We start from the raw sequence: 24,639 nt of genomic DNA on the forward strand, positions 1-24,639 counted from the left end.
GCACATCTCCTCTCCTCTTCCCCTTCTCTGTCTCTGACAATATTGCTGGATAAATGAAGATTTCTGTGTCATCTTCCCAACTTCGCTGGCACTCCTCCCAGGCTGGTTAGACTTGCCATTTCTGAAGCCCAAATAAGTGAGCTTTTAATGAGCGCAAAGGCTCATTTAATAGTTGGTTCAGGTACTTAGTAGTTCCTCTTATTTAACGGTGGCAGAATTACAGCACATGAAGGGCGGGGTGATTAATAGACCTACCTGTACATAGTGAAGTCTAACAGTTCCTTAATGGTGCAAACTGCCTTAAGAATTTATTATTGTTTGGGGGGAGAGAGTGGGGAGGGGGCAGATGTCTAGTTGAGTGGTGATGCATTGTCGCTGAAGTAAATCACTGCTCCAAAATAATAGTGCTGGATTTTAGTGAGTGTTGGCGCTTTTCAGCTGAATTGAGACCCAGCTGAAGTATTTGCAAGCTTTGTCCAGGGTGCGGGGAGCTCATCTGGATTTTGGAAAGTTGGCACCTGGCTCATAACATGGATATATGCACGGTCAGGGGAAAAACAATGCTGTCCAGGGTTGTAAAGACTGCGGAGGGAATAATTAGGTGCATTCTTCCCACCTTGGATCAAATCTACGCTCCCAGGTGTCATAAGAAAGCTGCAGAGATAGCGCAGGATAATACACAACCCGGAAATGATCTCTTTCAGCTTCTGCCTTCTGGAAGAAGGTACAGGGTTATAAAGACTAGGACTAGCTGCCTGAGAAACAGTTTCTATCCAAATGTGATTTTGGTTTTAAATGCAGTGTAAGGTAGTCTCTGTGGGAGTATATTATATTTAATTATGGGGGATCAGAGTTTTTAGGGGGCTAACCAGGCTGGGACAGTAGGCTTGTTGGTTTTTGAATGTCTGATGTAGTTTTTTTCAATTTCGTTGTTCTGTATGGAACAATGGCAATAAAGATTATTGTATCGTAATAGTACTAAAGTAAGGGCCTAATGTGAAAGAGTGTGTGTGCGCGCACGCGCGTGCGCACCTACAAAACAACTTGCTCTCAGCCTGATCACCTCTTCATTTCATGCACAGAATCTTCTTGTACATTTAAAATCAAAGAAGAGCTTTTTATGGTAAAACCGCATTGTTTTATAAGAGTCCAGGCATTGTGACCTGAACCAGTTAGTTTGTGTCCTGTTACAGAAGTACCGTATTGGCCTGAATATAAGCTGTACCTGAATATAAGCTGCAGCTTTAAAATTGGAGGCGGGGGGGAGGGGGGAAAAATACCCAAACAAAAGCTGCTCCCTTCCTCGCTGCTCCTGGCTGCGTGCCGGGGGGGGGGGGAGCCACACTGCGTTGCCAGCGGCCTTTCCCCTTCCTTGTTCTCTCCTTTCCCAGCCTTGGGAGAGAGGGCGGGGGACTGTGCGTGGGGTGTGGGCCGCTTTGCCAAGCACCTGGCACTGTTTGTCCCGTGCTCCTGGCTGCGTACCATAAGGTCACAAATATAAACCACACTTTAACTTTTCATGGTTGGAATTTGGGGGGAAAGCTCGGCTTATATTCGGGCCAATACATTAGGTGACATTTTGACTGATTTCAGCATCTCCAAGAAGATTGGGTTTTCCCAGTCCGTAACCACCTCCTTCCGGTGGTTTCCATACTGCTCTCAATGGCATATGTATTTTAATTAGCTCCTTTCTTGTCTTATTACTGGGAGAGTCAGTGAAACAGTTTGCCCCAAAGGATAATGTGGTGCTTTTGCTCTTTCCAGCAACGGTCACCCACTCCCTTGGGACAATGTTATGTCATTTGGTAGAAGGATGCTGAGGGTGAGCAATGGTGGCGATGACAATGGAGGATAATCACTCCCTGCCAATTCCCATTTTTTTCAAGTCAGAGGTTCAGTGAAGAGATCTAGGATGAAACAGCAGAATAGTGGCATATGGTGGGAACCGATGGGGCAGACTTCTCTGCTCTGTGGATTCCTGCTGATGGAGATGTAGAAACCTGTAGTCCTCCAGATCCTCGTGGACTCCATTTCCCATCATCCCTAGCAATTGGCGATGAGGGCTAGGGATGATAGAGACCCACAATATCCGGATGGTCCTATCCCTGTGCTAATGTTTTCTTAACCAAAGAGAAATGTGTGTGAGATGCGAATAGAGGAGAGAGGTGATTGGTACAAGAAGAGAAGCAATTGATTGCTGGGATGAGAAACAAATTCCCTGGGTTTTGAAGAAGCATGTTGATATGAGAAGGTTAGTGAGCTCAAATGGGCAGCGATTGGAAATTGCGTGGTCTCTAATGCATTGCACGTGTGGTGCTGAAATCTCTGACGCTGCAGAACTCTCACTACTATTTCTGATGCTTAAAAGGAAAATTTTCTTACAAATAAACAAACATGAGTATATTAGGAGACACATACACTTTAAAATGGGACGCGGGGGGGGGCACTGTGGGTTAAACCACAGAGCCTAGGGCTTGCCGATCAGAAGGTCGGTGGTTTGAATCCCCACGACGGAGTGAGCTCCCGTTGCTCGGTCCCTGCTCCTGCCAACCTAGCAGTTCAAAAGCACATCAAAATCTACATAAATAGTTATTGCTCCAGCGGGAAGGTAAACGGCATTTCCGTGCGCTGCTCTGGTTCGCCAGAAGCGGCTTAGTCATGCTGGCCACAGGACTTGGAAGCTGTATGCCGGCTCTCTCGGCCAATAAAGCAAGATGAGCACTGCAACCCCAGAGTTGGTCACGACTGGACCTAATGGTCAGGGGTCCCTTTACCTTTACCTTTAACTTTACACTTTAAAAGCTGATAGGTTTCCATGTGGCTCCCAGGTCGTCACACATCTCTGTGTTGACTTGGTCCAGACCTGCATACCTTTGGTAAGGCTTGTGTGTCTTCAGCAAAACCCCATGTATCTTCAAACCATACCCCTCCTATAGTTTCCTTCTGGGACATGTCTTGTTTCATGTGGGAGAGGAGAAAGAACATGGGGAGGGTGGGGGGAGGGAGGGAAACATACTAGGAGGACCCTTTACTTTTGGTACATGTGTCAAAATAAAGTGAATAGCTGCCAGAGCTGCAGAGCAGATGGTTTTAAGAAAATATGAGTAGATGTTGGGTGTGGAAAGCAATACGACTCTGTGGAATCAGATTTGCCAAATCTGTAGGGAGTCTCGTGCAGAATCCATCTCCTTTCCAAGAGGGATAATATTCTGTAGGAGAAAAACCTTGCAAGTGCAGAGGTGGGAGAATACTGAAGGAGCAGGGAGATGGTACAGCCACATGAATTTAAAAGTTGAGCGCTTTTAACTTCGCAGCTGCCTCAGTGTGGAGGACAAATGTATAACTAAATTGCACATTCAATGGCCTGTAGGGCACTTAATATTTTCACAGTTACCATTCATGTCAACATTTATCTTGTTTTCAGATTATTACCCTCCGGATATAGCCATTCCAGTCAGCCACTGGGGAGGGAGGGATGTCGATTATATTAGATACCTGCATCCAAATGCTTCCAAATACATAACGTGCTGCCTCCTTGACTCTCTTTCCTCCAACATCACTCGCTGCTCTCATCTTTGGGCTGGTCTGTTTTATTGTGGCCTGCTGCTGACACCTCCTCCCACCCAAAGAATCCCTCTAGCTTCCAACCTTCTCTATTCTTCCCTATTCCCATTTGTGGACCTTTCTCTCAGCAACAACTATACCGTGACTGATTAGCCTTCCCCCCCCCCTGTGCTGTGACATCACAGCAGGGCAGCCAATGCCAAGGCAGCACCTGTTACATATAAAAGCATAGGCTGTGTGAATATGTTGACTACTTGTCAGCGTAGCTCCTTGTACTTACAAAGCTGTAAAATTTGTAAAGCATACGGCTTTACCTCTGCAGCTAAAGAAACATTGGATTAGTGTCAGGCTGACGGCTTCTCATTCTATGTACTGAGTTTATATGCAAGATTACCTCCTAACTGCTGGTTGTACTTCTTTTCTAGGCAGGCCAACAACTCTTTCTTTTGAAATCAGATGTAACATCCCTGCTATTCGGCTCTAAGATTTGCAGTTCTGAAAATTACAGTATTTGCAACCTGGATAACACACACACTCACATGTAGATTTTCTTGTGGTTTCCAGTATTATTTTGCGGACTACTTGAGCCTGAAGACTGCAAAAAATGGCTTTTCGTTTTTCTCTCCTTGATCGCTGCAAGGAGTTCCTTTCTTGTTATCAGAGCTATTGGCAGCTGTTGGGTGGGTCAGAACCAGCGACTCAAGAGTGGAGATGGTGCCTGATTTGAACGGAGCCAGAGATTGATCTGAGGCTGAGAACTGCAACACACTGGGCTGGTCCTTGTGTAACTTCCTCCTGCAGTCAGCCCAATGCGTAGGGGGTTGGAGCATGGTGTTGCACAAATCCAACTCATCCCTACCCACCAAGAAATTCATCCCCACCATATGAGGATGGACTGTCTAATTTTGGTGTGCACGTGTACAAATGGCGTGGCTCATATTATTGCGTTTCCTGATTAGTCTCATAACGCAGGAAAGTTGTATGCACAGATATGGTTTCACAGAAATCGCTTGGAAGATCATGGCACATTATGCCCCATAACTTTCTGGGTGGGTTTGAGATTTGTTGGGGGTTTTTAATAGTAAAAGGTCAGAATCTGGGGCACTTCTGGAAGCCTTCATGGGCACCATGGTGCCCATGGGCACCAGGTTGGTGACCCTTGGTCTACATTGATTGGCAGCAACTCTCTAGGGTTTTGAGAGAAGGAATCTTTCATAGCCCTACCTGGAGGTGCTGGGGATTGAACCTGGGACCTTTTGCGTACTAGACAGATGCTCTGCCACTGAGCTACAGTGCTATATCCCTGAGTTGGTCAGATTAATGGACCCTTTGCTCATCCGGCTTGCCAGTGGCAGCAGTTCTAGCAGTACTTGAAATAAGGATTTCACATCATTGTAGCAGCTGATAAAAATGGACTGCTGCAATGTTCCTTCCTTCATTTGCAAATGGGGTGATGGGGGTCCTTGGATTTGTCGTGCCTTGCCTGCAGGCTGAATTTTAGAATGTCTGGCGTTGAAAGCTACAAGGGAATAATACACCTGGCCTTTTCATCTATTGCTCTTTTGCCTTTCTTTCTTTCTTTCTTCTTTTTTGTGCCGCGCTCTCCTGACTTATGACCTGCATTCTTGGATTCAAGCATGACGTCCTAAGTCATTACCCTTCTGCTGCCATGTATAATGCGAAAGTGAGAATTTGATCTGCCGAAAGGGTGACATTTTTATTTGAGCGCAATTAAGCACATGAAAGATTGCTGCTGAAATATGTGAGTCAGCAGCTCACTTTATTCACCGCAAAGGGGGTTACGCATATCTCAAAGCTTCTTTCTTCTCCCTCCTCCCTCAAGGCTTGTGTTTACTTCCATTACAAGTGGAAGAATCATCATCCAGTGCCCCAATTCTAGCATCATTCTGGGGTATTATTGGTAAGGGGAGTGATGGTAGCTGCCATGAAAAGCAGTGGAGGATATTCTGAGATGATTCTGCAGAGTAGCTTCTTTTCCCTCCAAGGAGATGTGAGAGAAAGAATCTTGAGACGTATTTCTTTGGGGAGCAGAAGACAACCCCTGCTGGATCTCAGGCCAAAGGCCCATCTAATCCAGCGTCTAGTTCCCACGATGGTTCCCTGAATGAAGGACCAGTCTACAACAGCACACTCCCCTCCTGCAATTCCCAGCAAATAGCATTCAAAAGTAAAGGTGAAAAGGTAAAGGACCCCTGGACGGTTAGGTCCGGTCAAAGGCGACTATGGGGTTGCGGCGCTCATCTTGCTTTCAGACCGAGGGAGCCGGCATTTGTCCACAGACAGCTTTCCGGATCATGTGGCCAGCATGACTAAACCGATTCTGGTGCAATGGAACACCGTGGCGGAAACCAGAGTGCACGGAAATGCCGTTTACCTTCCCGCCGCAGTGGTACCTATTTACCTACTTGCACTGGTGTGCTTTCGAACTGCTAGGTTGGCAGGAGCTGGGACAGAGCAACGAGAGCTCACTCCATTGCGAGGATTCGAACCGCCAACCTTCCGATCGGCAAGCCCAAGAGGCTCAGTGGTATATTGCCTCTTACAGTGGTGGGAGCACATAACCCAGTGGAAGAATGTTTCCATTTTGGCCTAGTCCTAATGCACACCCACACATACTCCTTTCTGAAAGTTAAATCTAGATAGGATGCACTGAGGCTGAAAGGCTGCAGCAGAAGCTGGCACTGCTTTGTTATGGGAAAATGTTAGGGGAACAAATGAAAACACCCGCCTGATGCAACATGCCTTCTCCATTGTTGACCAAATTACTATCCCTGCAATCTTGCGAGCAGAATATGATGGCAGTCACATTCCCTGTTGATCATCCATGTCTCCTGGTTAAGAAGTTGTGTCCATGCAGGTATTCGGGAACCTTCCGAAGCTGGGGAATAGTGGTCCATCATCATGCTATTTGATGTTGTCCCAGCTTGTCTTTGTAGCTTAGATTTTCATTTGTCTAATGGAGCAGAGTTTATAGAGCTGTTATCAGGCAATGGCATCATATGGTACAACTCATCTGTGGCTATGTAAGATCCAAATGCTTTTGACTTTTAAGATGCCATCAGCCTAACTGTGTGTATACTGTAGTTCTGCTGGAGTACAAGGTGTGGCATTAAATGCAATTTGGTATTTTTAATGTTTTAATTTTAAAGATAGGCTTTCTAGCCCTAGCCCTCATCAGCAGTGGCTGGCAACCTGGGACTCCCCCAAGCTCACCATCTCACCTACTTCCCCTACCCTGCCCCCAGCAAGCAGCCACTTGTCTCACCTGCTGAAATCCCAGAAACTAGAGAATTTTGCTGAATAACAACAACAACAACAACAAAAGTCACTCGCGAACAAACCATAATCCATGAATGAGGTATTCTCCCCATTGCTGCAACCTCACTTGGAACCATATAGTAAAGGATGAGGAAGAATTCTGATAAGTAATATGAGAGCCACTCATCGAAGAGGACAATAAGTTAAAAAATCCATGGACCCAATCCCTGCAGCATGTTCCTTTAGCTTCAGCCCAGGAACTAATACAAGCACTAATACAAGATATCATTCTATAATCATCTTCATGGGAAAGGACACCCCCTGCCACCATGAAAATAATCATTGGCTTGGTCTCACTGGGTTGCCAAAGAACAAATTTTAATCCTGATTGGAGGACTCAATTAATATATGTGCCTGGGCCTAGAATTGGCCAAGTCTGCACTAATGCTGATAGGATCCCCCAACTGGCTCATGGTTCTCTCTCCATCTTCCTTTTAGCCTTTCTCCAGACCTAGTCCAATTCTCAAATAAGGGAGATTATCCAGTTTCTTTATCCTTATTATATACATAATTCATCTTTTCCTGGTGCAGGATTTGGATTGCAGAGGTACAGAATTTGTTTTTTTAAGTGGAGTTAATTAAAATTTAAAAAACCAGATTCCATATTATCTTCTCTGGTATGTTAATGGGAGGAATAATAGCTCAGTGACAGAACATATGTTTTTCATGCAGAAGGTCCCAGGCTGAATCACAGGTAGCTCTAATTAAAATAATCAGTTAGGAGGTAATTTGAAAGACCCCTGCCTGTACCCCTGGAGAGTTGCTGTCAGTCAGTGTAAGTTAGATGGAGAAATAGTCAGAGATTGTATAAGACAACTTCTGATGCTCCCTCCTTGCATTCACCGTACAAAAATATTATTTCTGTGGTCATGTCTGCAATCAAACCAAGATTACATTTCTTGAGAGTTTTGTCATTGTTCCTGTTTACATTGATAATGCAGAGACGGGAGAGGACTTGGAAAGGGTGAAGCTGGCAATTTTGGTTTCTTTTGGTTTCTCATCTCCCCCCCCCCCTTTAGTTCTCCACATTTCCACAGCAGTTCGCAAAATGTTGCTTCGAAAAGTCCTCATGAAAATTCACCATTGGATTTCTCCTAGTGATGGAATTTTCCCTAATACAATGCATTTCTTGCATGATTTCCCACTAATATATGCATCTTTGTGCATGCTTTACCCCGGTCTATGCGTTCTTTGTGCGCATTACCTAGCTGGAAATCTGCATTGCAAAATTTGGAGAAGGAAAGATGCGTTGCAAAATTTGCATTGCAAATTTCGAAGGGTGGCCGTGTTTGGATTCGTTTCTGAAAAGCACAAATTAGGTAGTTCTCATTGACATGCAAAGTGAATCGGATGTCTTCCCCATCCCAAGAGAGGGCGCCCAAATGATGCGCTGAAATAATGTGCATCTGTGTTGTAAATGTGTATTGATTGTACAGCGGCCTCCCTCCTTAGAGGGCAATGCATATTGCTTACTTCGTAATATAATAAGCCCACCCTGAGGCCTTTGCAGACTCCTCAGCTCATGGTGCTCAGTAAAGTCATAGACATCTGCCCCCAAGTCCTGCCCTGATGGCGCTGCTGTAAATAAAGGCAGGAAGCTGCTGCAAACTGCCCATGCACAACACCCTGTACAAAATTCAGAAATGAGAAACAGACTAATTCCTGATGCATCCGTTCCACTTCGGAGCATCAAAATCTGGGGAGATATTTGTGTGTGAATTTTGGAAACGTCCCTAATTAAAGCTGGCTGCTTTCAACGTATGTCTTACGTTCTTGTTACCCTTCCCAAAGTCATTAGGAATAAGCTCTTTTAAATACTAACGAAGTTTCCCTTCTGTGTGTCTTCTCTTCTTTTTCTTTTTTGCAGAGAGACTGCTACAGAGTTGTCTGGAACACTACCAAGGTAAGCAAGCTGTTCTGCTAAACCAAATCTGTGTGTTGGCTTTGGGGAGCTGCTGAAGGGAACATGCAAACCCTCTAACTGAAGCATCCAAGACAGCCTGTCAAGGGTTTAAGGAAAAAAAGAGAACATTTGTATGTGAAACAATAGTTACAAAATATGTGAGGGATTTTTTTTTTCCAGGGGGGAGGGGAGACCATTTGGCAGACAGACGCAGCTGCAGAGCAGCTCTGTGTAATGGTACATTTTGCGTGAGTGAGTGTGTGCATCTCTCTAATTGATAGGCTACCTGCTGCCCTAAGGAAGTAAATCTTGGATGAACTTCTGCTAGGTTAAGGCTTGGAATACTTAACTGGTAACCTCAGTTTGCTTTTGGATTTTTGTCTGCATGGTTGACATTTAAGAAGAACCAGGATTTTTCCAAAGGCCCGTGAATCTTTTAAGAGACTACAGAGGGAGAATTATTTCCCGACAAGGGACAGATTCAGCATAGTTGCCCTTAGGTGTTGTAGAATCATTGAAATGTAGAGTTGGATATGATTCCAAGGGCCATCTTCAACCCTCTGCAGTGCAGGAACCACAGCTAAAGAATCATTGACAAATAGCCACCCAAACTGCTGTATTTTCCACTCCAAAACAAGGAAAAAAATATTCTGAATCAAATGTTGTACTAAACTATTTAATAAACTACCAGTATATCAGAATAATATTTCAACCATGTAAAGTGAACAGCAATCAACAGTGACATTAAGAACCATCATCACTGTCATTAACAAATGAAGAGAGACTTTATCCCCTAGTAAGAGGGGCAGGCAATGGAAATCATAGAATCATAGAATCATAGAATCATAGAATCATAGAATCATAGAGTTGGAAGAGACCACAAGGGCTATCGAGTCCAACCCCCTGCCAAGCCCCTGCCAAGCAGGAAACACCATCAGAGCACTCCTGACATATGGATGTCAAGCCTCTGCTTAAAGACCTCCAAAGCAGGAGACTCCACCACACTCCTTGGCAGCAAATTCCAATGTCGAGCAGCTCTTACGGTCAGGAAGTTCTTCCTAATGTTTAGGTGGAATCTTCTTTCTTGTAGTTTGGATCCATTGCTCCGTGTCCACTTCTCTGGAGCAGCAGAAAACAACCTTTCTCCCTCCTCTATGTGACATCCTTTTATATATTTGAACATGGCTATCATATCACCCCTTAACCTCCTCTTCTCCAGGCTAAACATGCCCAGCTCCAGAACGGATTCCGTTCGCATCCAGAGGTACCACTGTAATAATAATAATAATAATAATAATAATAATAATAATAATAATAATAACAACAACAACAACAACAACAACAACAACAACAACAACAACAACAACCATATTTACTTGAATGTAATGTGCCACCGAATCTAACGTGCACCCTAATTTTCGCAGTGTAATTTGGCAAAAAAAGTGTGCATTAATGTTTGATTAAATATGGTATTACGTGGCCTTTACTAACAGGTCGTGAAGCGGGTAACAACAATGTATAATTCAGGGTTAAAACAAATTGCAGACACTGGAATAAGGTTTATTCACCATGTCGATGAAGCCTCTGTCATGCTTCCACCTGCCTTGCCTACGCAAGGTCCCAGGTTCAGTCCCAGGTGGGACTGGGAGAGATTCCCCTGTCTGCAACCATGGAGAGCTGCTGCCAGCCTGTGTAGACACTACTGAGCTAGATAGACCATGAGACTCAATCTCAGGGTTGTGAGTTTGAGCCCCACGTTGGGCAAAAGGTTCCTGCATTTCAGGGGGTTGGACTAGATTACACTTGTGGTCCCTTCCAACTCTACAGTTTTATGATTCCATATGCAGCCATCTGACTGGGTTGCCCCAGCCACTCTGGGTGGCTTCCAGAAAATTAAAACACAGTAAGACATCAAACATTAAAAACTTCTCTGTGCAGGGCTGCCTTCAGATGTCTTCTAAAAGTCAGAGAGTTGTTTATTTCCTTATGAAACATTTATTTCTATATACCGCATTTTCCCGTGTATAAGACTAGGTTTCCCCCATAAAAAAATAATGTCAAAAATTAGGGGGTGTCTTATACCCTTCCCCCATTTTCTTAAATCTGAGTCCCCCAAAATAGGGGGCGTCTTATGCATGGGGGCGTCTTATAGATGGAAAAATACGGTATGTGTTTGTGAACACAGAATATATCGGCCTGCTGTACAAAGATTGAGTCAAATCTGTTGTTCCACTCACTTCTCCCTCTCCGTCCACCTTCCACTCTCATATGGCCCCTGGAAGGCTGTTCAGGAAACAATGTGGCCCTTGAGTTTCAAAAGCTTCCTTACCCCTCTCCTAGGATCAGATGATGTTGCTTCCTAAACTCTGTTGATATCTGTGTTTTGGTGTTGCATTTTGCAGCGTATAATCCCCAGCAAATTCTTCATGTCCCAAAGTTGTGCTAATGTAGCCTGTCGTTTGTCCCTAACACCCAGTGAATTATCACAGACCTGCAGGTGTTTTGGAGGTAAATTCAGAAGTTGCCCAGTTTGCAAAGCAACCAAACGCTTGAAACTCACATGCTTACAGAAGCTTGCTTTCTGCTTTGCTCCTCATTTCACTGTTGCCTGTTCCTTATTATTCCATCAAATGGCCTTTTTTTTTTTAATGAGCTTCATGATATGGTGGGGAGACGGAGTGAGAGAAAAGGGGTTCTTCGGTGAATATTGTATTGCAATTTGATGTTTATCCATAATGAAAAACGTGCAGCATGGAAACAGAGATACCCTCATTGCAATTATACTACAGCTTGTTAACAACCATTTTCACTACGCTATTTATTATAACCATGCTTCTGTTTTCCTGATGGAATGTGTGCAAGTGTGGTAGAATCTTGCTTTCTGCATAGTCCTGGGCCTTGTTTTGCTAAAGATTTTGATCATATTGATAAGATGTCTTGTCTTATTTTTGTGAGTTCTGGGCAATTTTGCCCTCCCTCCCTAGATAGCAGTCTGGCGAGCACAGTCTTGTTGCATATAAATTGTCTGTTTCCTCTCTCTCTCTTGCCCTGGTTTTTAGACTTCTGATAGCTTCATCTGTGTTGTGGAAACACTCTGGTGCAATTTGAAGGAGGCAACTGAAGTTATTTTGTTTATTTACCAGTTAATGATTGTCGGAGCATGACACTTTTGTGATTTATTTTTATTCTTCGGAGCTACAAAGGTATGGTTGCTACTGTTTCAAGAAAACGATTCAAAGCAGTAGCAATCTCTAGCTGTGCTGCTGGAATCTCTTCCTAATCATTTAACGGCACATAGGTTCATCCACTGTGTCGTGGGATAAAGGTTTTGAGATCTGTACATGATGATATGTAATTACACCGGATATTGTTAATCTAATTTTGGCTGGCATTTAACTGGCAATGGACATGGTCTTTTTTTCCAGTAGAAATCAATTAGGAGTAAAAGAAAATTAAAGCCTTGATTTATTTATTTTTAAGAGATGCCTTCAAATGCTTCCATTTCTCCCCTTCCTTTTAATAAACTTAATCTCGCTTTGAATGCTTGCCTTGTGTTAAAATTAAAATATAGTGGCATGTCACTAGGGGGAAAAATAGATTTGTATAAGTAATATGTGACTTATTGAAATGAGAACAAAAAAACACCTGAGATTAATAAAGTTGTTTCTCACACTTGTACCTGTTGGAAATCTGCAGTTTCTTAAAAGTCGCCCCCCCTTTTTTTTGGGAAGCCACTTTTCGTTACGTGACATAGCATTCTCTCACTGAATGCTCTTCTGACTGATTGGTCATTTGTTTTCTATTTGAAAAGATATCATAGTTGCTTTCTGATGGTTAAAAGCCTGTTGCTTACTGGCCACCACAGAACAACAATAATTAAAACCTAAAAGGATTAGCTAAGGGTGCAGGCAAACCAATGTTGCTACTAAAACAAAGAGCAGCACTACGGAGATTGCTGGGTGAACAATCTAGCCTGCTAGAGGAGAAACAGAGAAAGCTGTGTGCGATTTGTGTCGCCAGCCTCCCTATCGCTGTCCTGATAAACATGTATTCTCAGTAAGTGTCCTTAATCATGAAGGAAAAAAAGACTGCTTCAGCAATCTCAGATATAGCTAAAGTTGAAAGACTAAAAGAGTGTCAGGAGCTCAGCCTACACTCGAGTAGGACCCTGGCAGAGACACATGCCCAACTGGCATGTTCTCTCCCTCCTGGTCGATCGTTCGGGAGCTTCAAAAGCTTTCTTCTGCCCGAACATCACAGCGACCGATGCCAACCGACACCGGCACACTTAGGAATCTGCAGAGTTTGCGCAGTTGCGTAATAGACCTCAGCAACTCAGCATTTTGGCTAATCTACTTTATTTACATATAAACACACAGAGTACTACAACATGGCTCCCTCTCTCTCTAGCATCAGACAGCAAAAAGGAAAATAACAAAGGACAATAGTCCCACTTCACAGAACACAGCAATACAAACATCCTGTCTCCGTCACTTCCCACTTGGTGGAGTCAAAACATATACCACCATGTGATGACAACAATTCCATGACTGCAGCCACGGAGCAGGAATTCTAACAAGTAGTTGACCCCTACTCCTCTGTTCTACTTGTTCCAGGTTAAAGAAAGGACATGGGCACTCAGAAGCTCTCTTTGATGTGGGGCACAACTATGGTGACTTAGGACTTTATACTTACCATTGATACAGGGTGTGTGCATGGCTGGTTGTGCATGTTCAGTTGGTGCTAAGGTTGGCAAAGTGGGGTCCACCCACCCTCCTGTGCAACAGAATGTCATCAAGTCCTGTCACTTTCAGACAGACACTTTCAGACATGCGGCAGTGTGCTAACGGCTCCAATATCTGAGCATCTGGAAGATTATTTTTCCCCAAAGAGACCAGGTTATCTGAAATGCTGCCTGCTTCAATGATGACTTGGCTTACCTGAGGGAAATGACACGCTATCAGAGGGCAATGACCACACAAAAGGCGTCTTCTGCTGTTGCCCCTGTTCTGTGGAGTGTCCTTACCCCTGCCGTATGTGAAGCAGCAACCATCAGTTGCTTCAGATGTCTTTTTGCCCAGGCTTTTCCTGAACCCTAAGATTGCGCCCAGTTTCACAGGTTTGAATTGCTGCTTTATTTGCATTGGTATACTTTCTGTATTGCTGTTTTACAGGTTTTAGGCTGTGTTTTTTGCTTTCATGATGCAGAGTTTAAGCTGTATATAAATACTTGTAAGTAAAATGAGTAAATTAGCTTTTTAAGATGGAAAATTTTTAAAAGGAGATTTGAAAGACAGAAGCAGGGGCTTGGGGAGGCCTTGGACTTGTAAGGGGGTCCCTAGGACTGCGGATTCTAGTGTGGACTATCATGGTTAGGCAAACTAGGGCCTGGGGGCCGGATCCAGGCCAATCGCCTTCTAAATCCTGCCCACGGACGGTCCAGGAGTCAGCATGTTTTTACATGAGTAGAATGTGTCCTTTTATTTAAAATGCATCTCTGGGTTATTTGTGGGGCCTGCCTGGTGTTTTTACATGAGTAGAATGTGTGTTTTTATTTAAAATGCATCTCTGGGTTATTTGTGGGGCGTAGGAATTCAATTTCCCCCCCAAAAAATATAGTCTGGCCCCGCCACAAGGTCTGAGGGACAGTGGACCGGCTCCCTGCTGGAAAAGTTTGCTGACCCCTGGAATAGATGATCTGATCTGGGTCATGTTCTTTCCGTCTTCTCCCATCACGATAGCAAACTCACTGAGCTGCAGGGTTGCTAAGCTGAATTGGGAGCAGATAAAAGCCTTGGCCTTGCCACCACCATCACATTCAAACTTTCCATTCGTAAGGTTTGGCTGCCATCAACAATGACATCTCCCTCCAATGTTTAATCACACAAACGTGCATTGGGATGCTCTACCTATGGCCACTAGCAGTTCCATACATTTTGAGGTAGAAAAACCCCCCAGCAGTTTAACTGCGTGGAACTGGAAATTCACCCAATAATATACCATCTTCTCACTCCTTATTATTGCCAGTATCATGTGTTTCTTCCCTTTCCATGATACTACATTTTCTTGTCATTTCTCCTGATATACAATGCAGAGAGGGTCGATAATAATTTGAAAGAAGGATTTCAGCTTCTAATCCTTTGTTCTATTCACCTGTGCATTCGCTCCTGTTCTTTGTCTTCCTTTTTCCTTCCCCCCTCATGGCAAACAAGGTTTCCTTCACATACCGGGGCATCAAGGAAAATATCTCCACGCAGCAAACCTTTATAATATTGTGAAGCTGTTCATTGCCTGACCTATTTAGAGTACTCAGACTCCTCTCGTTGTAGACGACATAATTAAATTTTAAATGGAACATGATAAAGAAATTATACTGGTGATCTCTAGAGATTTGTATACTCCATTTGGCTCTTTGCAAGTGTGTAACAAAGGCATACTTTAAAATTTCATACAGATCTGGCCTAATTCACCCCCCACCTTTTCAATGACTGTTTCATTTCTGTTCTAAACCCATTTTTTATTATTGTGGTTCTGAACCATCTTCATTAGCAGAATTCACAGGTCAGAGTAAAATCCTTCAGACAAAAATACAACCATCTTGTTTATTTGTTTCAGCATCGAAAATTCAGCTCAGCATTGAAACAAAAAATGTTTTTCCTCTCCATCATCATCTTATAAAGAAAGTCCAAGGAAACTTTTGACTCTGCGCTGTGGAATACTTAGCTTGCATGGTGCAAGGGGAAATGTCCCATGTTCCCATGGGACCAAATGGGGAATTTTAGCCTTTGAAGGCATTGCACTTGAAACAAAAGTCATAAAGTGGCTGACTTTGGATTGACTCTACCTGCTGTGGGCGGGGCCAAGAGGTGGAGACCAGAAAGGTCAGGAACTGGCAGGTTGGGGTTCAGTGTGAAATAATTTGGCAGAGCAAAATCTGACATCATCTCCATTTTGAAAACCCAGTACTTGTTAGGAATAGACGAATCTGTCAATTTCCGTTTCTCTCTTTTTCTGATCTTATATTCAGCTCTCCACTTTCCATCAGCAATTTGTGAATTCTTTTTAAAAAATCCTGTTGAAAGTTTGCTGAGTTAGTGAACATTTCTTCTAACCAAACCATTTTTCTATGCAGTTTTGACCAATGCATCCCCCCCCCAGCAGTTGCCCCTAAACCAGTGTTTCTCCAAGTTGGGTACCATGCTGTTGGACTACAACTCCCATCATCCCTAGCTAGAAGGATCGGTGGTCAGGAATGATAGGAGTTGTTGTCCAACAACAGCTGGAGACCCAGTTGGAAAAACACTGCCTTAATTTAACACATTTTTGCATGGCATTTTCGCTGATGGGGAATTTTTATGCACACTTCACCACAGCATATCTTTTTATTTGTACACATTGTTTGACTGGGGAACTGTACTGAAAATTCAGAGTCATGCAATTTTCAAAAAAACAGCTATGTTCTGGTCCTTGCATTGTTTCAGAACTGCTAATTGGGAAGGCCTGATGTTAACTGAGCTGTAGTTTGCTAAGGGCGCTGAGAGTTGTTAGGAGACCAACATTCCCCTCACAGAACTCCAATTCCAAGACGTCGCTTTGAAGAAGAATTGGTTGGTAAATCACTCCAAATTTTAGCTCTTGGGGGGAAAACAGGTGTCTCCTAACAGCCAGCAGCACCCTTAACAAACTACAGCTTCTTTGAATGAAGCCGTGACTGTTTAAAGTGGTATGATAGTGCTGTAAATGTATTGTGTGGATGTAAGCATGGGATGTAAGCATGGGTTAAACCACAGAGCCTAGAACTTGCCGATCAGAAGGTTTGCAGTTTGAATCCCGCGATAGGGTTATCTCCCGTTGCTCGGTCCCTGCTCCTGCCCACCTAGCAGTTCGAAAGCACATCAAAGTGCAAGTAGATAAATAGGTACCGCTCCGGCGGGAAGGTAAACGGTGTTTCCATGCGCTGCTCTGGTTTGCCAGAAGCAGCTTAGTCATGCTGGCCACATGACCTGGAAGCTGTACACCGGCTCCCTCGGCCAATAAAGCAAGATGAGCGCCACAAGCCCAGAGTCGGTCACGACTGGACCTAACGGCCAGGAGTCCCTTTACCTTTGCCTTTAAGCATGGTATATATGAGAAACAGTTTTACTACATGTTTCGGGACAGGCTGCCCAAACGCAAAACAGGACAGGGCTCTTGCATGTTAAATTGTTCTGTAGAGCAATTAAACATGCAGAAATTTTGGCAGGTGAAGTTTGCATGACACCCAGAGCCGTCCCTGCCATTAGGAAGAGTGAGACAGATGTTTTGGGCAGCAGATGCTTGCGAAGGGATACCAAGGTGTCAGAGGACAGAGGTATGTGTGCCAAATGGCCTCCTCCATGCCACACCTAAGCCATTCTGCTGCCCACAGGTGCCATGGAAATCATTGTGTCACTACTAGTATAGAAAGAAGCTTCAGCTGCTGGTCTAGTTGGCTTGTTTACATGGGACAGAGGAAACGCCATCTTTACCTCGCAGAGAAAAAGGCCCCTCGTCTACAAACTAGCAAAGGTGCAGGAACCCCGCTCTCTTTTTAATCTGGCCAGCCCCCTCTGCAAATATTTGCTACTTTCCCCTTCAACACATGGCAGAGTAAAAGGAATCATCTAGTATACCTTGCTTGGATTTTATTTGGCAGGTTTTTGGCACCAGTGGAACTGAAGCTTGTAAAGCTGTATCCGTCTATGCGCAATGAGAAGTCATCCCTGATCTTCCAGAGAAAGAGCACATTTCCATAATGGTTAAAATTCGCCCCTTAGCCAATCGCCGCCTGAAATTCTATTTATAATACTTAAGCAACAAGAGAGAGAGAGAGAGTTGCCCATTAGAATTTAAAACATCTGGAGAAACCTAACTATATCCTTAGTGATTGTTCCTCAGTCTTCAGAAGTCTCCTGGCAAAGAGCCTCTAATTTTAGTAAGCTGTATAATTATCCTATCAAATTACCTGGCATTCAAATTGGCAGCCATTTTTACCACCTGCTGGTGACTATTAGAACACTTTACAAACACTAATGAATTTAGCCTCACGCCATCTACATGAAGCCAGAAAGTTTAGTTCTTATTCTGCAGTTGGAGATTCAAGAGACATATTCATTTAATTTCTGCATGTCTGTGCATGAGCACAGCCAGGAAAGCTGCCCACCGTCTTGTTCCTGGTGTTCCAGCTGAGGTGGCCTTTCCCTCCTGTGCATGCCATCACAGAATGATTCAGAAACCACCTTGGCCTTGTGAGAGAAAAAGAAGGCCAGACAACCTGGAAAACTGCCTACAATTCAGCTCCTGGTGTTTCAGCTACATTGTCCTCTCCGCTCCTCAAGTGCTGAGCTGCCACTACAGAAGGACTGAGGAACCATCTTTCCCTGAGAAGAGGAGAGTTGTAGCTTACAACCTACCCCATGTAGCTCATCTTGTCTAATTTATATTATTTTTAATTGGTGCATATTATTTTGGAAGTTGTATGGAAGTTACTTTGTGATCCTCTGAAAAGCAGTATATGAATATCTAAAATACGGTATGTTTCTTGAAAAATGCATGTATACACACTAGAGATGTAAGCAAGCAATAATTTATGTTGCAACTCGTCTCATTCGGAGCTGTTTCCATTCTGCTGTGGTTCAGTTCTGCCAAATACTTCAGTTTCCATCAAATACATCAAATACTACATTATTCACCTCACCATCAACTGCTTAATGCAATTTACGTAAGTTGCAGAGTTAATGAAATAACAGAATCCACCATTCCAGGGGTGCCAACTTGAATAAAATATCACAGGGGGCCATGTAAGTCCTACCTTGCATAAGCAATCGCATGACATGGTGTGCGCGCACCATTTGAATATCTATATGGCGGTTCCCGTATAGTTAAAGCCATGGTTTTCCCAGTAGTGATGTATGGAAGTAAGAGCTGGACCATAAAGAAGGTTGATCGCCAAATAATTGATGCTATTGAATTATGGTGCTGGAGGAGACTCTTGAGAGTCCCATGGACTATCCATTCTTAAGGAAATCAGCCCTGAGTGCTCACTGGAAGGACAGATCCTGAAGCTGAAGCTCCAATACTTTGACCACCTCAGGAGAAGAGAAGACTCCCTGGAAAAGACCCTGATGTTGGGAAAGATGGGGGGCACAAGGAGAAGGGGACGACAGAGGACGAGATAGTTGGACAGTGTTCTTGAAGCTACCAGCATGAGTTTGACCAAACTGTGGGAGGCAGTGGAAGACAGGAGTGCCTGGTGTGCTTTGGTCCATGGGGTCATGAAGAGTCGGATACAACTAAACAACAACAACAAATGGTGGTGCTCATCAACTGGGGGGGGGGAGCTGCTGCCTCAAATATTTTATTGGGGGGCAAAGCCCCCTCGGCCCCTCTGAGTTGGCTACTATACACCATTCGTATCAGTGCAAAAGAAACACAATTTAAATGAAGGGGGAAATGTCACAGAGTATGTAATGTTTGCAGACTGAAAAACTACAAGAAGAGGAATGCCAACTGAATTAATTTCTCTTCAGACATGGGACAAATGAGTGACCAGAGGCAATTTCCAGTTCTGTTTCTGTTATCATCAGAATTCTCCATCATCCCTAAAGCACACCCAAACACGTTTTGAGACATCTAAGGGGGGGATATCTGTAAAAGGAGCATTGGCTCTTAGTTAAGTGAAGGAGTTATTTGGACATTCTTCACTGTCCCCCCAGCAAAGTTTATGAGCTTCCATGGCCTGTTGAGCAACTGATAACATACAATTTAAAAAATATGAATTGTAAAGAAACAGATAATTTAGCAGAATTATCCGAACTGTTCAATATATATGGAAACACAGCAGAACTCAGAAAAGACCCAATTGCTCAAGGAAGGTCTAGGTTGCAAAGGAAACCTTTTTATACTTCTTCCTGTCCAGGAGAAGCCAGTGGCCAGCTTGGGGAAATGGGGCCAGTCGAAGTCCTGGAAGGATTGCATCATCATCATCATCATCATCATCATCATCATCATCATCATATATTATTTATACCCCACCCATCTGGCTGGGTTTCCCCAGCCACTCTGGGCGGCTTCCAACAAAACACTAAAATACAATGACCTATTAAACATTAAAAGCTTCCCTAAACAGGGCTGCATTTTGATGTCTTCTAAAAATTTGGTAGTTATTTTTCTCTTTGACATCTGGTGGGAGAGTGTTCCTCAGGGTGGGCGCCACCACCAAGAAGGCCCTTTGCCTGGTTCCCTGTAACTTGGCTTCTCGCAGTGAGGGAACCGCCAGAAGGCCCTCGGCACTGGACCTTAGTGTCTGGGCAGACCGATGGAGGTGGAGACGCTCTTTCAGGTATACTGGACTGAGGCCGTTTAGGGCTTTAAAGGTCAGCACCAACACTTTGAATTGTGCTCGGAAATGTACTAGAAACATTAAGGAGCTGCCACATGCAGTTCAGTGATTCACCACGTGGGGCAGCTGTTCTCAGACCCCAGCAGTTCCTAGAAGGAACAAACGCAAACCATTTTCTGTTAGTTCATCTCTCAGTGGAGTCCACCAGCCTCCTCCTATAATGAACTCCTGACTGCTCTCCTCGTTCGCCCAGGTGCCACAGTTCTGGAAATCAGAACCCAGCAACCTTCCCTTTTTTATTATTTTATTTTAATGCCACTTCTATCAGTTGAAGATGTTTGTTTTCACTTTACGTCTAGGGCTTGCGTACCAAGCTAGGCAAAAAAGTAAGAAGTTTTTCAGTGGGAGAGTTTTATTCAGCAAAAATGAATTATTATTAAAGCTATGAACAATCGAATCCCCAGATGTTCCCATTCAGTATCAATGACTGTGAACAATGTGACTTGACGGTGAGCAACAACATGAATTGATTTTATATGCATGTTCTCTCCCAACCTGGGTAGTGGATTGTGCATTTGAGCTGTGTGTGTGTGTGTGTGTGTGTGTGTGTGTGTGTGTGTGTGTATTTCTATCTTTCTTTAGAAAGCTGATTTACTAGGAACTGACACTACAACTTATGCAGCTCTAAAAAGTACCTTTTTCATTTTCCTCCCTGAATGCATAAAATCCAACACAAATAGTATATTGCTTTTCCTCCTGCAGCTGCCAAAAAAACCAAGCAGATATGTCTTGGAAAATAGAGAACAATCACATTTGGGAAGGCTATCCCTCCAGAGAGGTGTTTTTCCCCCCTTTCCTGTTATCAGTGAAGATGCTGAATGCAATGATAAAAAAATAATAATATATTTTAGCAAACAGCCAGCTGTTAATGTCATTGAGTGCTCTCTCTGACTGCTCCTGGTTCTTGGAACTTCCTCCAAGAACAGCTGTGTGGTAAAACCAACACACACACACACACACACACACACACACACACACACACACACACCAAAAGGCACATTTTCAGTTATGCCAACAACCAAGCTGTACAAATGTGAAATTGCTTGGCACCCTATCCCTTCCCTGCATTCATCTGCAAAGTTCAGGGTTATTCTTTTAAAGAACATTTTTAATATTATTATTAGTAGTAGTCAAATTTAGATACTGCCCTTCATCTGAAGAGCTCAGGGCATGTACACAGAAATATGCATTTGTATTCTGCATATTAGCATACATTTTTTTAACGAATTTTAAAAATCATTTTGATCTGTTCTTCATGCCATGGGTCGGAACATTTGCAAAAGCCAGTGGGATATGAAAGTTCTAAACCAAGTTAGTTCATATTCACCAAAATGAAATTCCTTAAATACTCTTATAGGGACATAGGAAGCAGACTTATATGGAGTCAGACCCAGTGGTTCATCTCCCTCAGTATTGTCTGCACTGACTGGCAGTGGCTTTCCAGGGTTTCAAGCATGGGCCAGCCCTTCCATGGAGATCTCTGGATAACTCATCCATCCTTACTCCTTTGTCAGCTTCCTTGCTGTTGCTATTTAGACTGGAAGCATGTTGGGGCAGGGGCTTCTCTCTCATCGTCTTGTGTTCCTCTGTAAAGTGTCAAACAGGGACGCGGGTTAAACCACAGAGCCTAGGACTTGCCGATCAGAAGGTCGGTGGTTCGAATCCCCACAACAGGGTGAGCTCCCATTGCTTGGTCCCTGCTCCTGCCAACCTAGCAGTTCGAAAGCACGTCAAAGTGCAAGTAGATAAATAGGTACCGCTCCAGCGGGAAGGTAAATGGCGTTTCTGTGCGCTGCTCTGGTTCGCCAGAAACGGCTTAGTCATGCTGGCCACATGACCTGGAAGCTGTATGCCGGCTCCCTCGGCCAATAAAGCAAGATGAGCCCCGCAACCCCAAAGTCGGCCACAACTGGACCTAATGGTCAGGGGGGAGGGAAGTATTAGAAATGTATTAGAAATGTATTCATGTTTTTGTATGTTTGCAAATTTCTTTGAAAAACCGAAAAAGAAAATTTATTTTAAAAGGCAAAGGCAAAAAGAAAAAAAATAATGAAGTGGTAGATGTTGCCTCATTAGTGAAGCAACTTAAAGTAGGAGCACCACCAGTTGCTCATCCCTGTATTTGCAAAACCAGGCGGTTAACAATTGGTGCAGTGGCTGTTTATTTGAATAGCAGATTAGGGGCATAGTGCCTCTGTCGCTCTCTAATATGTACAGCCTTCCAAAATAATAATTAGAGGTAATAAATCTTGAGCAGACGATCTTATTACAGCAAAAACAATTTGGTGCACTTATGCTTACATGTGTTCTAATTTTAGCCTTAAATAAAATGACATTTTATTAATTTGTTGCACAAATCGCCAAGCTTGCCAGGCCTTTTACAACAGATGTTTCACAGTGTGAAGTATATGGCACAAGCGGCAGGTATCTGCTAGGACTGTTAGACCGGATCATTCCAGGGGTGCATTGCTGCTTTCTAGTATCCTGTTTCCAACCAGGCTGGGTTCAAGCTGTCTCAGATGACATGTAGGAAGTCCTGCTGCTCAGAAACATTGCAGCGGGAGGTGTGTGTTCTGTAAAGGAAGGCTGCTTTTTTCTAAAGCCCGATTCCCAGAATATATGAATTTGAATATGTTGTCAATCTGTGGATGCAACTCAGGGTGCACACTGGTTGCAAGGAAATGCTTAGAATCATAGAGTTGGAGAGAAGTCTCGAAGGCCACCTGATCCAAGCCCCTTGCTTGATACAGGAAATCCAGAGTTCTAGACCATCTCCAATAGATAGGTGGGTACCCATCCTCTGGTTGAAGGCCCTTCAGCGTGGGCTAGGGAGGGTGGTGCTGTGGTCTAAACCACTGAGCCTCTTGGGCTTGGCGATCGGAAGGTTGGCGGTTCGAATCCCTGCGATGGAGTAATAATAATAATAATAACAATTTATTATTTATTATTTATACCCCGCCCATCTGGCTGGGTTTCCCCAGCCACTCTGGGCAGCTTCCAACAGAACACTAAAATACAATGACCTATTAAACATTAAAAGCTTCCCTAAACAGGGCTGCCTTCAGGTGTCTGGTAGTTGTTTTTCTCTTTGACATCTGGTGGGAGGGCGTTCTACAGGGTGGGCGCCACTACCGAGAAGGTCCTCAGCCTGGTTCCCTGTAACTTGGCTTCTCGCAGTGAGGGAACCACCAGAAGGCCCTCAACGCTGGACCTCAGTGTCCGGGCAGAAAGATGGGGGTGGAGACGCTTCTTCAGGTATACTGGGCCGAGGCCATTAAGGCTTTAAAGGTCAGCACCAACACTTTGAATTGTGCCCGGAAACATACTGGGAGCCAATGTAGGTCTTCAGGTATACTGGTGAGCTCCCATTGCTCTGTCCCATCTTCTGCCAACCTAGCAGTTCAAAAGCACACCAGTGCAACTAGATAAATATGTACTGCTGTGGCGGGAAGGTAAATGGTATTTCAGTGCGCTTTGGTTTCCGTCACAGTGTCCCGTTGCACCAGAAGCAGTTTGGTCATGCTGGCCACAGGACCCGGAAAGCTGTCTGTGGACAAACGCTGGCTCCCATGGCCTGAAAGTGAGATGAGCACCACAACCCCATAGTTGCCTTTGACTGGACTTAACCATCCAGGGGTCCTTTACCTTCCTTACCTAGGGAGGAAGCCTCAGTCAATCTTCATAGAATTGTATCATCTAGTCCAGCCTCTTGCAATGCAGGAAACTTTTGCTGAATGTGAGTCTTGAAACCTAAGATCCTACGATTAAGAGTCTATGTTGGTTATCTCAGTTTCTCCCCCCCCCCCAATATCTTAAATCCAATTCTCCCCATTTCTGCTGCAATTGTGATCCCCACCCCCAAAAATACCTTCGTGAAAATTCAGTAGCCTTTTAGTGCAGTTTTCTCCCAAGCAACACATTTTCGTTTGGAGTGCTGACTATAATTTTTTGCAAGAAATTTCCCCTAGCATAATGCATTCTGCTGTGTTGTTTTCACTAATATATGCATTTGCACACACTTTCTGCAAGTATACACAGTTGTTGTATGAAATTTGAATTTTCTGACTTTCGCGATGCAATTCTCCAATCAACCAATGTTTACAAAAGTGCATATATTAGGATGACGTGGGCATATGTTAATGAAAAGAACATGCAAATATGAATTAGAGAAAGTTGCTTTGCAAAAATGTGTATATTAGAGGAGAAATTCACACGAACAACCCGGTGAATTTTATTAAGTGATCTTTTTTTTAAGGACAAAATTGCCATGTTATCGTCCAAGCTATAAGAATAACAACCCTGTTAAACAGTAAGCATGTAAACATCAGAAAATTGTCTAAATTTGCCAGCCGGCTTTAATCCGTGTGTGTTTGTGTGTTTTGTATTCAAGTCTCTTCTTGCTGAAATATCTAGA

The 24,639-nt window shown here is 43.7% G+C and overlaps 1 protein-coding gene across 6 annotated transcripts in view; it reads left to right on the top strand.

The window, feature by feature from the left end:
• The window catches only part of CELF2 (CUGBP Elav-like family member 2), a 552,082-nt gene that overhangs the window by 89,198 nt on the left and 438,245 nt on the right, over positions 1 to 24,639 (top strand). For all 6 annotated transcript variants that reach the window (XM_081210125.1, XM_081210105.1, XM_081210107.1 and 3 more), the window contains exon 2: positions 8,771 to 8,806. In XM_081210125.1, coding sequence (XP_081066251.1) covers positions 8,771 to 8,806 — 36 coding nt within the window. The remainder of the gene's footprint in view (positions 1 to 8,770; positions 8,807 to 24,639) is intronic.

Source organism: Podarcis bocagei, assembly GCF_964188305.1.
Source record: "Podarcis bocagei genome assembly, chromosome: 10".
NCBI lineage: Eukaryota > Metazoa > Chordata > Lepidosauria > Squamata > Lacertidae > Podarcis > Podarcis bocagei.